Source organism: Trachemys scripta, chromosome 1 (assembly GCF_013100865.1).
Source record: "Trachemys scripta elegans isolate TJP31775 chromosome 1, CAS_Tse_1.0, whole genome shotgun sequence".
Lineage (NCBI taxonomy): Eukaryota > Metazoa > Chordata > Testudines > Emydidae > Trachemys > Trachemys scripta.
Genome location: NC_048298.1, coordinates 172,366,703 through 172,382,258, shown reverse-complemented (window position 1 = coordinate 172,382,258; position 15,556 = coordinate 172,366,703). Strand labels below are relative to the sequence as shown.

Here is a 15,556-nt window from a genome sequence, read left to right as displayed (position 1 = left end):
TGACAAATTATTCTTCTCACACGTACAATGAAGAACAGATTTTTGTGTTTAGTAAGTATTTTTTCCCATTAAAATTGGTTATATCACACTAAGAAGTCTAAATTTTGTATAACAGAAGCTTAATAAAATCACTCTTTCCATAATGTTTGGTTAAATATTTTAATAGCAGATATTGATTTTTCTCTCCTGGAGATTTTTGAAGGACTGTTTTAACTTTTTTCCTCAGACCTAAGGAAACTTCCAGTGCAGGAAAGGTGGCATGTCTTGTAGAAACAGTTTTCTGTGGAAGGTAGGGTGTGCTGCTTAATGGGTTAATTTTGCAATAAGAAAAGCTTTCACAGACTTTGACACAGGTGACACAGCTCACTCTCAATGCCCTACCATGGAAACATAGAGTCCTTTCACTTCTGCCAAGATTTGCAAAAAATTGCAAACTATAAAGCTTACAAATGTAATCTTCACTGTGACACTTTGTGTAGAGGAATGCATCTAGGAGAATCAGGTAGCCTGATGCCACTGTATCAGCTCACACTCCAGTTGCATTTTCTCATTTTCTTGAATTTTCACACTATCTTTTGTTCCAACTAGCATGTGACTGACTGAATCTCTATTTGAGATCTGTTTTCTTTCAGCCAATTCTCTGGTTAAGAAGGTAGTGAAAGCAACATATTTATTCATTATATCTGGGAGATGTGGATAATAAGTATGGCTCATAAGTATTTTCTAAGTGGAATAATCAGCATAGACATTTGAAAGTAGGATAGTGGGCAGTAACTGTGTGACTATCTTCCAATAAACTTATCTAAGGAGGCCTTTATTATAATTTGTATCTACAAATGTGTTTCTTTTTTCACACTAACGCTGTTCACAAATAGGTGGCTAGTGTACAAAGAGGTGACAAAGTCAGATAGAAAAATGAGTGGCAGAGCTAAAAAGGGCCTTGAAGGCAAGACTGAAAACTGTATTATGAAGTACTTTCTGTATACTCTGTTAATAGTTAAACTAATATGTTTTTGCTGTTTTTCTTTTAATCTGCTTGATGCTTATAGCGAAATCAGCATCCTCCCTAGTGTATAATCTGTGCCTCTTAAAGAATTACCATAATCCCAATAACTGTGAATGGTCTGGTGATTTGAGAAATAAAAATTGGCTTTGAACTTAGCCTGCTTATATTACTGCTGTTCACGTAGACAACCTGCTGGCTTTGGGAAGTGACTACCATCAAGTAGCAGGTTCAATAAATCAAATCAACTTTTGTCTGAAAGTGATAAAATCAAAACTAGAGGAGCATGAAGTGTGTGTGTATGTGTGGCGGGGGAAGCAGTTTATTTCTTACAGTGTAAAAGATAATGATTTTTTCCGCTCAGACTCAGCATAGTGGTAGTGTGAGATATAAGGCAAATTCATAAGTCTTCCTCTGGACTATATACATTTATTGTTTAGTGTGAGATAGTGTGGCTACTTTGTTTGTTTATAAAGTTCAGTGAAAGCATCTTACACTTAATTGTACAGGAATGAGTCATAAATGAGGGGTTTTATTTACTTCTCTATTTCTTTTTGTGTTTTTTATGGGAAATTTGTTGCTTTCATACACGCGGGCAAATTATTTTGGTTTAATTGAAATTCTTGCAAAACAATAATAAGTAGAAACCAGCGTAGTAGATTAGCTAGAAATGTTTTCTAGGAGACATGTATGGATATCAGTGCACCTCTACAGCAAAGCTCATACAAAACACATTTGCCTTGATTCATCCAAGGGTTAGTTTTCCTTATTTGTTTTTCCATATCCTACTAATGTTGAGGTGTCCTTCTATAGGATACTATATTGATACATGTAACTACCATTTCAGCTCATGATCATGTCCGTCACCCCTTGCTTAAGCAGATTTGCCGTTATTACATTCATGTGCCTTGTGATAGCACTTACTGGAACATTCTGTCTCCTACCATTGAGCAAGCTCTTCTTAGTGCCTAAGATTTAAAGGTAACCCTTGATCTATGTCAAGGGTTATGGCCTGCTTAACCACACTTATGCTAACTTATGCTTCAGCTAATGTCTTACAGGATACTGTAGGTTTCTTGTGTTACAGCTGAATATAATGAAGACAGATAAATATAATGAAGGCAACAGAGTGAATATGATAAATGCAAGCCTACGGGCTACATAGTAGGCTATTCTGTGAGTACAGGTTGAAGGATGAGTGTCTTCAGCCACTTGAAAAGTGCACCAATAGTCTATTAATGCATATTCTGGAGTGACTTACTGCTATGGGAGTATGGCTTATTCATTTTACATTTAAATGTTTTTTAACTTGTAAAAAAAAAAGTTTTATGGGGATTTAGGTAAAGTGCCTTACATTATGAAAAGAAGGTCCTATAATCAGAGCCGGCTCCAGCTTTTCTGCTGCCCCAAGCAGAAGAAAAAAAAAAAGCCTATCGGCGGCACTTTGGCGGCAGCTCAATTGCGCCGCTTCATTCTTCGGTGGCGGCAATTCTGCGGCAGGTCCTGCACTCCCTCTCTTCCTCTTCAGCAGCACTTTGGTGGCAGCTCAAAGAGGAAGAGAGGGACCTGGAGGTGCCGCCCCATACCGGACGGAGTGCCACCCCTTTGTATTGGCCACCCCAAGCACCTGCTTCCTTTGCTGGTGCCTGGAGCCGGCCCTGCCTATAATAGTGATGAGAAAACAATAGGAAAGAGATTAAAAATAAATTTGTACTACTGTTTTGGCTCTATTTGTTTGATTTATTTGTTTATTTTTACCTTTTTTTTAAATTAGAAAATGTATTACACCCACTCCCATTTGTATCTAGGTATAAAAGTAAGAGCCACCATTTGCAGACATGTAGTTGTGGGAGTGCTGCCTCTGCACATCTGGCAGCTTAGGACAGCATTTTGCCTCTTTGAGATAAAGACTGTCCTGTGGCAGCTTGACGTCACCTCCAGCATAGGGCTGTACTTAATTGAGGGCTGTTGTAGTCCTTGGAGTTTAACTGAAGTTATTAGTAACCATAGAATAAGTTATTAACACAAAGATAGATACAAATGGATGTGAATTGATTACTCATGTAGTTAAGTGACAGCTTATCATAAATCCACCAATTATTATTGCAAGAACGACAGTGTTTTCCATTAGTCATCTTTTAACGAGTCAACATTTAGTGATAGTTAGCAGACTATGGAATCTGTATAGTGAAGCTTAGTGGTACACTATCTCAGATATCACAGGGTGATAACTTGATGAATGTTAACCTTTTCTTTAAACGAAGACCACTGTATTCACAAGTAGATATGTGAGGGTGAGGGATCTATCTGGCCCTCTCTGTGTCTGTTCCCCCTCCCCCTCCCCTTCTCCCCCCGATGCAGCAGGCATCAGTACCCTGAAACCCCCCTTGCCTAGGAAAAGCCCATTCAATTTTGGGTACCAACAAGACTTAGTCCTCCAGGGGCCTAGAAAGGCCAGGAAAAGATACTAACCAATCAGGAGCCAGCAGACAAGTTAAGAAGGCTTGTCTGCTTCGTCCCAAGGAGGGGGGTGCTGGGGGTGCTGCATTCTAGGTCTAGGTCATACCTTAGACCTTAATCCATTCTGTGCTTTGCTGCACATTGGGCTACCCGCATTTGCCATTCTTGGCTGTCAACTGCCCTTCTCTCCAAATCTTCCCATTTCATGTTGAGGTGCTTAATGTTGTTCGGAACTGTTCGTTTCTATGTTATTTGCAGTCTTCCTCTCTTTCTTCTTGCATTTTCTGGCTTCCATTCAAGGATGGTATTTGGTAAGCGTTTTTTTTTTTTTCCCAGTCTCAGCACATGTTCCAGCCACTCATGTCTTCTTTTGTAGATTATTTGTGAAAGGGTACCTTGTCCAGTTATTTTTCTGACTTCTTCATTTGTCTTCCTATCTCTATATGTTGTTCCCAATATTCTTCTCAGATATTTGTGATGAAATGCATCCAGCTTTTGCGTATCTTTCATGATAAGTTGCCATGTTTCACTGCTATATGGCGATAACAATTGCTTTGTACACATTCAGTTTTGTCTTAAGGGAGATGTTTTTGAATTGCCCGATGTTTTCGAGTCTTCCAAATGCAGCATTTGCCTTCCCGATTCTTCTTATTATTTCCCGGGAACTAATACCATCTTGGCTGATAGTACTTCCAAAATACGTACAATTGTCCACCTTCTCCAGTTTCTCCTCTTCAATTTTGAATTCTGTCCCTATAGTCCCCATTAACATGACTTTACATTTCTTTTCATTGCATCTCAAACCTATCTTTGTTACCAATTTTTAAATGTCATTACCAAGTGGTTACTCTTTGAGTTTGTAAGTTTAAAGCTAAATTATGAGTTTATCTTTAATTAAATATTAAAGGACTGAGACCAACCTCAGTGCACCAGTTGTCTTGCTCTGAGTTGGCTGCCACAGTAACAAATAGTGGCATTCTTTAAAATCTGAAATGTAAAAATAAATCCCTTATAACTGTGGTCCATAGCCAGTTAGATGTTAGAAAGATGGCACATATTCTTTCCTTATTTTAGGATTTTCTCCTATTATCTGTTTCCTTTAACTCGATGCTGTCTCTTAGATTGAAAGTGTGTGCTTTAAAAAAGCTTAGAAAACTTAATATTTTGCACTTATTTCACCAAACAACTGGGGGGAAAGTACAGATCTTAATTTATTAATTTAAAGTGGCACGTTACTATGTGGTAAAAGTGAAGTGAATTAATACTATTTTATTAGTGGTTCCTTGCAGTCCGCCTTATTTTCCAAAGTGATTCCTTTGCTAGAAGAATGTTAGTTGACACTAGTGATAATTGTCCAGGGAGGAGTGACAGCCTTGAAAACTCATGTAAATCAATAGTGAAAAGTGAGGGACAGATCCTCAGTTGGTGTAAACTGTAAAACCTCCATTGAATTCAATTGAACTATAGCAATTTAGGATCTGCCCCAAATAAGTATTTTGCGAAAGAACCTGAATTGTTCCCAGTAGATTACTTTTGAGATGTCACTGGTAGCTCTCCTGCATATATTGCCCCAAGTGCCTGCGCCAACACAGTATAGAAGTTCTTTAAAAAGTAACACTGTGCCCCGTGGTACTCTAATATAAATTGTTGTAGCTCTATTGGGTTCAGTGTGTCCTTGTGCAAAAATGCAATGGTGACCTCAACAACATGTTGGAGCTAGAAGCAACTGCCTAGTGGAATTTTGGACTATGTTATCAACATTGCGGTAGCTGCTGTGAAGGTGAAGGAACAGTGGAGACTTTTCTCTCAACTTCTTGTTTTCATACTTTCAAAGTGTTTTGATGTGTAGGTTGATCCTGATGCAACCTTAAACAAAAACTCTGCATAGTGGTAGTTATGTTCATTTAGTAAAGAAGTGTTGCATCAGGTATCTAATATTACAGCATGGTGCTTATGGTCCAAGGGCATCATTGTTCCTTAATTCAGATGGTGGTTGTTTACTTTCTTCAGAATCTTTATGTGATGTTAATAACTTTTGAATTATGTACAGTAAACAACTTGTTACACATCCCACCCCAGGGGTGACAACAAAGCATTAGCCTAGGGTAGCAAAACATTAGCCTAGGTCCAAGGGCAGCGCTCATGTTGATTTTCTTCTTTCAGTTAATGGATTTGGAAGTGCTGTTTCTGCAATTTCCTGTTGTGATTCTCTGGTGGGCACAGCTCCTGAGTGCTTGGTTTGTCATGTTCACTTACTAGTATGCGCCTATGCTGGGATTACAGGTTTCTAAGATCATAATATATACCATGGTCACATGCCTAAATACTCAAACACAAGAAGCAGCTGGCATCTGTATTCATTCCAAACGGAATCCCGAGTTCTTATGTCTCTCGGCCCCGCTCTTTTCTATCAGCCTGCTCCATGGAGCAAAGCTATGCTGGGTCCTGGGCCTCCTATCAGTGAGGAGTCAGATCTGCAAATCAATGAAAATTTGTCCTTAATTTGTCACTTCTTGGAATGGTCTTGGCTGATTCTAAGTTCCTCGGGTCTTCTGGGAAATTTTCCTACCGGCCACACTGATCCGGTGGCTGCAGTTCAGTGGCATGTGATGTGATTTCTCTTTATAATTTTTGTCAATCCTATTATGATTTTTCAGGAGAAAAATGTTGCATGTGAGTAATGATCTTTTTAGATTGTATGCTGTTCAGGACGGGGACCATGGCTTCCTCTAGATTTGAATAGCCCCTAATGTATTTTGTCTGCCACTGTAATATAAATAATAATAATAATGGAAGATACTGTGACAACCTTAGAGTCTTTTTTAAAATAATACTAGCCCCTTTAAAGCTAGGAAATGAAGAGGTGAAGCTGAAAAGTTATCTGCAGTGTTGGTTACCCTCCTGTCTTGCTGAGTTCATAAGGTATATATGAAACTGTAATTCTGAAGCCCCCTAATAAATGATAATATGCCAATGCTAATGCACAACAGATCAGGTTATTATAGGCACAGTAGAGCCATTACAATGTACTGTTTAAATATATATTTAGGGACTTTTTAACTGCCCATTTTTACCAGCTAAATCTTACAGGCTTCTTTGGAGTAGCCACCATGGTCCATTGTATAAATTTATATTATAGTGGCTTTCTGCAAAGGTGTGTTTTGACTCAGTAGAGTGTAACAGCTCATTTGGAATCGTTGCAGTCCCTCATGGCAATGAGTATTTAGGGACTCTTAAATCCAGGGGCAATTTGGCTTTGCATGTATGCATACAAAGTCTGTGTGGTGGAAATCCTTTGAGGGAAAAACTAATGAAAATGGTGCTACGTGGGTAGTGCAGTGCACAAAGTAAACTGCCTTCCTCAGTGAAACAACCTGTACTCTTACATAGATTAGGGGCAGAAGTAAAATCCATCATCTCTCTCTCTTCCGCTTCCCCCTCAAAAAAGTACCCCCAATGACTCTATACACATTAAAGTACTAGTGAAGGCCATTGCCAGACCTTTTAACATTCATCATTTTAATATTTACCAGAGAATAGTCTTTTTTTTTTATAAAATCAGTAGTTTTCAGAATAGCTGTTCCTGTTCAGATCACAAGTGAAAATGAGTATGGTGCTCTTTTTCCTGAAAGTGAGGTGACTCTCAGCACTGGACAGATCCAGGTAACCTTATGGTCCAGGAAGGAATTGTACAAGCTTCCCCACACCACTCTGCCTATGCACCCCACAGCCGTGACTGACAGTACCTGTGTTGCTGAACTCCTGGATCTTTCTTCACCAGAGGCTACTTAATCAGGCCAGAATGAGATAAACAGTGTGTTAATTTTGCATCAGTGTAGAAGAGGACTGAAGTATTGTGATTGTCTTATTATGACCTTAAAATAGGATTTGAAGTCAGCCTCATGAGATGAAAGGTTGGAACAAATGCAAGCCCCACTGAAACCAAAGGAAAGACTCCAAGAGGGGTTGAATCAGGCCTTTAATCTTTTGCTCTGCTTTGCCTCCTGATTTTGATAGTCCTTTGCAAACATTTGTGTATCAAAACCATCATGTATTTTGGTACGTAGAGCTTGTCAATTTTTTTTTTTAATTTTCACTACAAATATTTGTCAACAATTAGAGCTTTTAAAATATTTTGACCTGAGTTGGTTGAAAAAAAAAAGTCATCAAAAATTCAGAAATACCCAAAATATTGACTAGTTGTAATGGCACTATTGGAAATCCCCAGCGAACATAGAATTAATACTGGGGAGAAAAAGAATTGTTCAGTGGTATTTATGAAATATATTTAAAAAGTTATATGGGGTGTATTATACCGGCCTCTTGCCAATGTTCTTATTCTATTTTTCAGTCCAGCATACTGATATATATGAAATTCATGCTTTTTATTTTAGGGAATATTTCTAATGCTTTGAATTCCTGTCTTGGCAGAGAATAATGATGCTTTCTAATTACAGATTCTCCAGTTAAATTTTAAATGAAATAAGGAACACATCTTTTTTTTAACATACTCTGGCCATATCATGCTGGCTATATCATTCATAATCTGTTTTTGGCCTTTGAAATGATGAACAGATAATTTTACTATATTGGTTAAAGGATGTTGTAGCCACTAAAAGAACTCAGATCTGCAGCATTGGTTTAACACATTATTGCTAGGGCAAGCCTCAGTTTAATGATCCAGATGCCAGTAAAACAGAATTCCAAAGGGGGAAAAACTTTGTGATATGTGAAATGTAACGTTATTTCTCAAAACTTTGGAGGCAAATGAGGCATAGAAGATATTTTCAAATGTATACTGTCTGAAACGTGATGTTAAATCTTTTTCCTAACTACTAATGCACTGAAGAATCCTTTGTTGAAGCATATAAGTTTCAGGGATCTGCTGCTGAAGGTGACATCACATGAGTCTAAGCAGTTCTGTGCAATGACATTAGATTGGCAGCTCCATTGCAAGCATTTTTAGCATCTTGAACTAGCTAGGTAATTTGTGCTGCTAATTAAGAAGATTGGTTTCATTTTTATGAGAAGGGATTTGGAGAAAAATTAGGGTCCTTTTTCAGAAGAGGACTTGTTTGCCAATGTGCTGTAGATTCTAATTGAAATTGTAGGAAGGAAGTATATACCTAATAGTTGGAGCAGGGTACTAGAAGTCAGGACTCGTGGGTTCTTGAAACAGCTCTGCCAATTATTTTGTTGGGTATACTCATCTGTAAGCTGGTACACATCTCACTTACTAATAGGTGTGATGAGAGGCTCAGCCAACTGATGTTTGAACTTAAAAGGAGTTATACAAATACAGTACACAACTGAAAGATGGAAGGATTTTTGTAGTGTATAGATTTCAGGGATGGCTTTTCTTTTTGCACCACAGCAACCCCTTGTTGCAGATTTCAGGGACCAAAAAAAAAAAGGTTAGAATGAGCCACAGAAATGTTTAAAGGTATATCACTGTCATACAGCACACCTATGGTAGACACAAACTATCCTGGGAAAGAGCTTGCGAGCAGGGAGGAGGTCAAGAAGGAAAAAAAATTAGAAGAGTTGTAAATGAAGAAGGTAGTAGAAAAAGAAAAAGGGAAAGGGACATGTAATCTCCTTTCATAGAGAGCAGTGTCAGAAATGTCTTTTTAAGCTGTTTCTTTTTTATTCATATAGATTAACTGGGAATTTCTAAAGCTCATAGCTGAGGGGGTTTTTTTGTAATGGAAATAAGGAGCATGTATGAGTCAGTACTTTTTAAAAGCCCGAATCCTCCCAACTATGGCATTAAAAATGAGCAAAGGAAGGGTTAGCTGTCATGTTTCTCTCCACACTCTAGTTGTTTGTGTGATAGGGGTACAAGACATAGTCACACATCTGTAGAGACGTATTAACTAATAGGTCTTGAGGCCCAGGCACAAAATGCAGTGATTTTGGATGTGCCCATCTGTTGATTCAGGCAGGTGAAAGAACAAGAGAGCAACAGCTATGAGTGCAGTCTGGGAGGGCATGGGTATCCAGAGGTATGTGTTGTTCAGAAAGATTATTGGACCCACTGGCGAGTGTGTGTTACAGGTCCCCCTCTGTGCACCATTTGTAGAAGATATGATTCTGTTACAATCTCAAAGCCTTGGCTAAAATCTCTACAAAGCCTTGGCTTCAGCTGAAGCAGCTCATGAGTTTTAGCTCTGGAGGTCCCTGATTCAATGTTTAGTGTGACAGCCAAGATGGCTGCCATCACACATGCTCAAATGCTTGGAAACCCCTCTGCTGCATTAAGAGAGCCTAACAGTGAGAACCCACATATCAAGATGAAAAAATTAAAAAAATTAACTCCCCCCCCCCCCCGTGTCCTTTGTCTCCAGGATCCCGTCTTCGCCAAGAAGACTTTCCACCGCGGATTGTTGAGCATCCTTCAGACGTGATAGTCTCTAAGGGAGAGCCAACAACTCTGAACTGTAAGGCCGAGGGAAGGCCAACTCCCACTATTGAATGGTACAAGGATGGAGAGCGAGTGGAGACTGACAAAGATGACCCCCGCTCCCACCGTATGCTGCTGCCCAGCGGATCTTTATTTTTCTTACGCATTGTACATGGACGCAGGAGCAAACCTGATGAAGGAAGTTATGTTTGTGTTGCGAGGAACTATCTTGGTGAAGCTGTGAGTCGCAATGCATCTCTGGAAGTAGCATGTAAGTAATCCAAAATATGATCACCACCTTCTAAAATTCATGTAAAACTTTGTAGTTGCTTTGATGTTAACATATAGCCCTCTCATGCAGTACCAAGTTAGCAGATAATAAATGTGGATAAGCCTGTCATTTTACCTTTCACTATTACTCTTAGCCAAGCTGTTTTCACACACTTCTATTCAGTCGCAATGACCATGCAAAATATATGATTTATACTGAGGTACTATTCTAGCCTGTGTATAATCATAATTGACATTAGCATGGAGGAATCCTAGTCTCCCTTTAATGAGTAATCTAATTTTGAAATTATGGGTCAAGTTAGTTATACTGAACCATAATATTAAAAATTTAAATATCATTTAATATAAGGGTGCACTGTCTCTTTCTCCTTATTAGGTCATCTGTTACTTCTGCAGAAGTAGTCAGTTTCCAGTCTGGTGACTCATGTACTATACTGTTGAAAGCCTCAATCCCTTCAGAGTTCCCTTCTGCCAAAAACTCAGTGCAGGTCTCATTCATTATGTGACTGGCATGTGATAATTGTTAACCATTTCTCAACATATCTAGAACAGTCTTATTCCTATTGATTGGCTTTATGTAACAGTGAAGTCATCACCAAACTTTTAGAGAATTTGAAATTACTGAGACCCTCATGCATGAATGCTCTGCTTCCAAGTGAACAAGCTGAAACAAGGTCATTTTATTTGCATCTTAAAGAAACTTGTCTTTCACATGTAAAGTTACTATGTGTTAACTGCCCCTAATTAATTATCTGGGTTTAAAAGGAGACGGGAAAGAAAAATAAATTTCAGCATGCAAAATGAAGTCAGTTTATGCTGTCTGTGCATTTTCATAAAAATGAATTTTTAAAAAATGGTTAAAAAGCTAAGAACACAATTCTTTTCTTAGACTTCATTTTCAGTACAGGGAGGGCGCAAGGCCCTGATTCAGCAATCTTTCCCTACTCAGCAAAGTAGTTAAACATGTGTTTAACTTAAGCCCCATTGACTTCTGTGGTAAGCACATACTTAAGCACTTAGGGTGAAGAGGGATGGACTTAAGCATGTACTTAAATGCCTTGCAGACTTGCGATCCAAGTATTTTGCCTATTTTTTTTTCTAGGTGGCTAACCTTTTTAATCTTTCAATTTCCAAATCCGTCCATTGTCATACAGCCACCCTTGTATGAGGATAAGAGTACCTTCTCCATGGCTGATATCAGTTATAGTCTTTGAGGAACAAGGGAAGGAGTTCATATCTGAAACTACCAGAAGTAATTGAAGGGTATTGGAAGAACTGCTGGTTCAGTTTCCTTAAAAGAATTTCTCCTGCTTCAACTGACTTTTGTGTATACAATGCAAAACTTTAGTTAATCTTGATAGTTTATCATTATCTTCATACATTACAGAAAGGACATTCCCTTGAACTAACTGTCAGATGATATGGGAGCTAAACAGTAGAGCAGGGTAGGCCAATGCATTACCTTTCATTTCATAGAACCTTGTTTCAAAGCTTTTTCAAATCATACCTGAAAGGTAGTTTATAGTTTTCATTCAAGTCCTCAGTGAAGACTTGTCCCCATCACAAAAGCATCACATAGTTTGCACAGTTTAGGATTGTAGGCATTTTTGCACTGCAGAGAAGGACAGCATGAGAGAGGTTGCAAAACTATTTGAAGAAACCTACATTCTGTGTGGGTGTCCAACCAATGCTATTTGATTATTACTCTTCTGAGCACTTTATTCACATGCATGATTGTTGAGATCTCTGAGAGAGGTTATGTTGTCTTTATTACAGGTATAAACACGTTTGAAATGTTTGGCTTCTTAACTTGCAGATTTGCCTGGTACATGATGTTAAGATTAAAACATCTACTGTCTGGATATAAAGTAGAAAAACTGGTGCAGTTGCACCTTGAGTCATCACATCAAAATGATTGGTTGTTTCAAAATAAAAGTATGTTTTATTGCATCAAATCTTACTGATCTCTACTACAATGACTGCTGAGAGTCTCTAGTTACGAACTGTTCAGTCTCCTGAGTTACAATTTTAACCACTGCAGCTGGTGGCAGGTCATGCATGAACTAAAAGTCAGATAACAGAAGACTGCAAAAATAATAAGACCAGGTTTCATTGTAGATGGTGTTTTAGGGAAGGATCACAGAACATGAAATCTGAGAGCTGAAACCATAGCCAAAGTTTCTGTAAAGGCATCGTGCACCTGACACCAGATTATCTTACTGTTTTTGTACCTTTGAAGTTTAACTGACTGAATTCTCCAATTAAACTCTTTGGGGATTAAAGGGAACATTCCTGGGCCATTTAAATTAAATGGTGCTTTGTCTTTGCTTGAACTGAAACATGATGGTATGAGGGACTTCATAAAGGATGGTAGAAAAGTTTTTAAACATGTTCATTCATGATTTAAGGGCAAGATTCTGCCACACTTACTCATTTTGTGAATAGGATCTATTGATTTCACTGGACTATAGACCCAGTAAAATACAGTCTTATTAACTTTGTGACCTAGACATCTTTTACAGCTTAGGTAGCATTGCTTCCAAAGAACATCGTTATGTTGGACACCTGTGTAAAAAGATTGTCACTTAATGCACCTGACTGGGATGCAGCTGTTACTGGAGGCTGCAAAACTACTCAACTCTTCCCAGTTTACTGCAAAAGTTCATGCATTTTCTCATTCAAATGTCTATTTTTTTTATTCTTAAGGATCTAAAATAAATTTCCAAGTGATTTGTAGGAAACAGCCCCTTTAAGGCTTTACATCAAGCTTTGTGCATCATAACTGTTTATAGTTTGTTGGAGACTCTCTAAAAGTCAATCTCCATTAGAGAAATGAGCTGTTGCTGATAACTGTTGTCAGCAGCGGGTGCCTCTGCACCACTTCAGTTGCTGAATTAAAAACCGTTTATCTGCTAGGTAGTTGGGACACTACGGCATTGTTAAGAGAAAGCATGATAGGCCACATTCTGCCAGGTCTCACTCATGCTATCTGTAATGGTGTTGAAAACTGCTGTCTCTCCCCTAGCGGTTAAACCTTTTTCAACACCGATAACGAGGCGCTAGTGAGGTCCTTTTGCTGGTAACCATTGCCATGGATCATTTTTCCAGTGTAGGTGGACCCTAATTGTCGCACAAGGGAAATGGCTGTTTTTCACAGATCTAAAAATACTTGAATCTCTTGTCTATTTTGGTAATTAATCAATAGCGAATTATTTGAATATCTGTATTAAATTGTGTCTCTTTAAAAATGTGAAGCTGAACAATCCCTTTGAGAAGGGGCACTTTGTAAATAAACGTTTGTTTTTATTAGTCTCTCAAATTACTGTTGTGAAACTGCGCATGCTTTTGGTCTGGGCAAAGATCCAAGTGACTGGTTCATTCTTGTCTCCTTTTCCTACTGTTTTGTATGGGAACCTACCACACAAACACCATGATTCTTGAACTTATTCATATTCCTGTGTTTAGTTGAAATCATTAGAACTACTAGGGGCCATGATTCAAGGAAGCATATAATATTTAAAGTTAAGCATGTGCTTAATCCATTGCTGGATTGGGGCCTGTGGTTGCTGTCTTCGTTTTCCTAAAGTAAACTAAAAAAAAAAAAGTCTTACTCCTAAAGATTTTCAAAAATATTTTTATTTGAAAGCATAATTCATCATTGACACATTTCAATCATGCTTGGATTGATACTTGGGTTAGTATTTTAGTAAGAATTTCCTACTAACCAGAAACTAATTCTAACATTATTGATGGATCTGACATTTGTATGGGAATTCTGTTGTGTTTTTTTAATAGTTAAACCATTAATAGTAGGCACTGTGCTCTTAAATGAACAGAAAATAGTTGTTTTATTCAAAATAGAAAAAATGTGTTTATCTTGAGTTTGTATGTTTCAAATACCACACATAGAATTTTTATGCAACTTAGAGTTGGTATTAGAAGCATCATAAATGTAATGCCCAAAATGTGCTTAGGATCATTTTAAATAATCTAGTATAAAAGGTAGGTTTTAAGTAATCTGTCTTTTGTGAAATGCCTTCAGTGCTTTTTAAATGTTTTGAAAATAAAAGCACTATTTTTCACAAAGCAAAAAATTGACTTGCCTGAAATTATGGTGTGGAGTTTTCCAATGGGAATATTGGGAGACACATTTGCGGTAACTACTGTAGGTAGGATTTCAGTTTCAAGCACTAGGGCGCCACATGTAAGGAACAGAAAGAGCATAAGGGGACCTCGCACTGACTCAGGCTGTCTCTGATCTACCCTGAGTCAGTGGCAGCCCCCAGAGATAACAGCTGTAGCCCCAGGTGTTAAATATGTGACAGCAGCTTGATCTATCGACCAGCGTAAAAGGGGGCTCTGGCCTAAATGAAAATTCATGAAAAATTGATGAAGTCCCCAGATTATTTTTTTTCCGTTTTCAATGTTGTGCCAATGCAGTGAGGAGAGATTAAATGAGGTGTTGAATGCTTTAGTGGCAAAGAGGTTGTGGTTCAAAGGTTAGGGGTCATGAATAAAAAGATCATCTCCCCCCCTCACCCTTTGCTTTCTTCTAAAACAAAACACAAGAGCGTCTCAGATTAGCCAGGCTTTATTTTGCCTTTGATATCAAAATACAAAAAGAATAATTGTTCAAAAGCAGGGGTATTTTTCACTAAAAGGGAAGGAGTGTGGAGGTTGGGGCTGATACAAAAGAGAGAACAAACTCTGATTCATAATTCAATTGGAGAACCAGAAATAGATTGAATTCCACGACTGCAATATACATTTTGGCCTCCATCTTTCAGGGTTTGTGCTTGAACTGAAGTCATTAGGAGAAAGAAAAGGTCTTGCATTATTTATAGGTCACAGATTGCTGGAATAGCAAGCTTTGGAACACTCTCAAAACATAATGGTCCTGTTTGCATTAAATCCAAAACTAAATTGATGCTTTATCTGTATGAGTAAGAGAGGTTACAGCAGAAGACTGAGATTAGCAAGAGGAGTCGCAGGTGTTCTCCAAAGTGAGCCAAATCTTTTATACAAGAAATCTAATATTACAACATGTCAGTTTTATTTGTAAAATGTGAAGATTAAAAGATGAGAGGCATAAAATATTGACTAAACAATCATCCATATATTATAAAAATAATCCCTTCAGATATTCTATGAAGCTCTTGTAGAGGGCAACTGTGTGTTGATGACAATTAAATTAATTACATTTATCAAAGATACTTGAAATCCAAAGCACCTGCAAAATAACATAACATAGTAACCTGTGGCACATTGGCACAGTAAAGTGCATTGATGACCTTGGTCTAGTCTTTACTGCACAGATATTCCCATTTAAAAAAAAAATAATTTCACAATTGGCACTAAGTGTTAGTGTCAGCAGGGAAATTAAGGGCTCAGTGGTCAAA

General features: G+C 38.0%; 1 protein-coding gene across 19 annotated transcripts in view; it reads left to right on the top strand.

Annotated features, from left to right (window-relative positions):
* Nucleotides 1-15,556, top strand: part of ROBO2 (roundabout guidance receptor 2) — a 615,358-nt gene that overhangs the window by 50,464 nt on the left and 549,338 nt on the right. For all 19 annotated transcript variants that reach the window (XM_034792420.1, XM_034792471.1, XM_034792534.1 and 16 more), the window contains exon 2: nucleotides 9,811-10,137. In XM_034792420.1, the coding sequence (XP_034648311.1) occupies nucleotides 9,811-10,137 (327 nt within the window). The remainder of the gene's footprint in view (nucleotides 1-9,810; nucleotides 10,138-15,556) is intronic.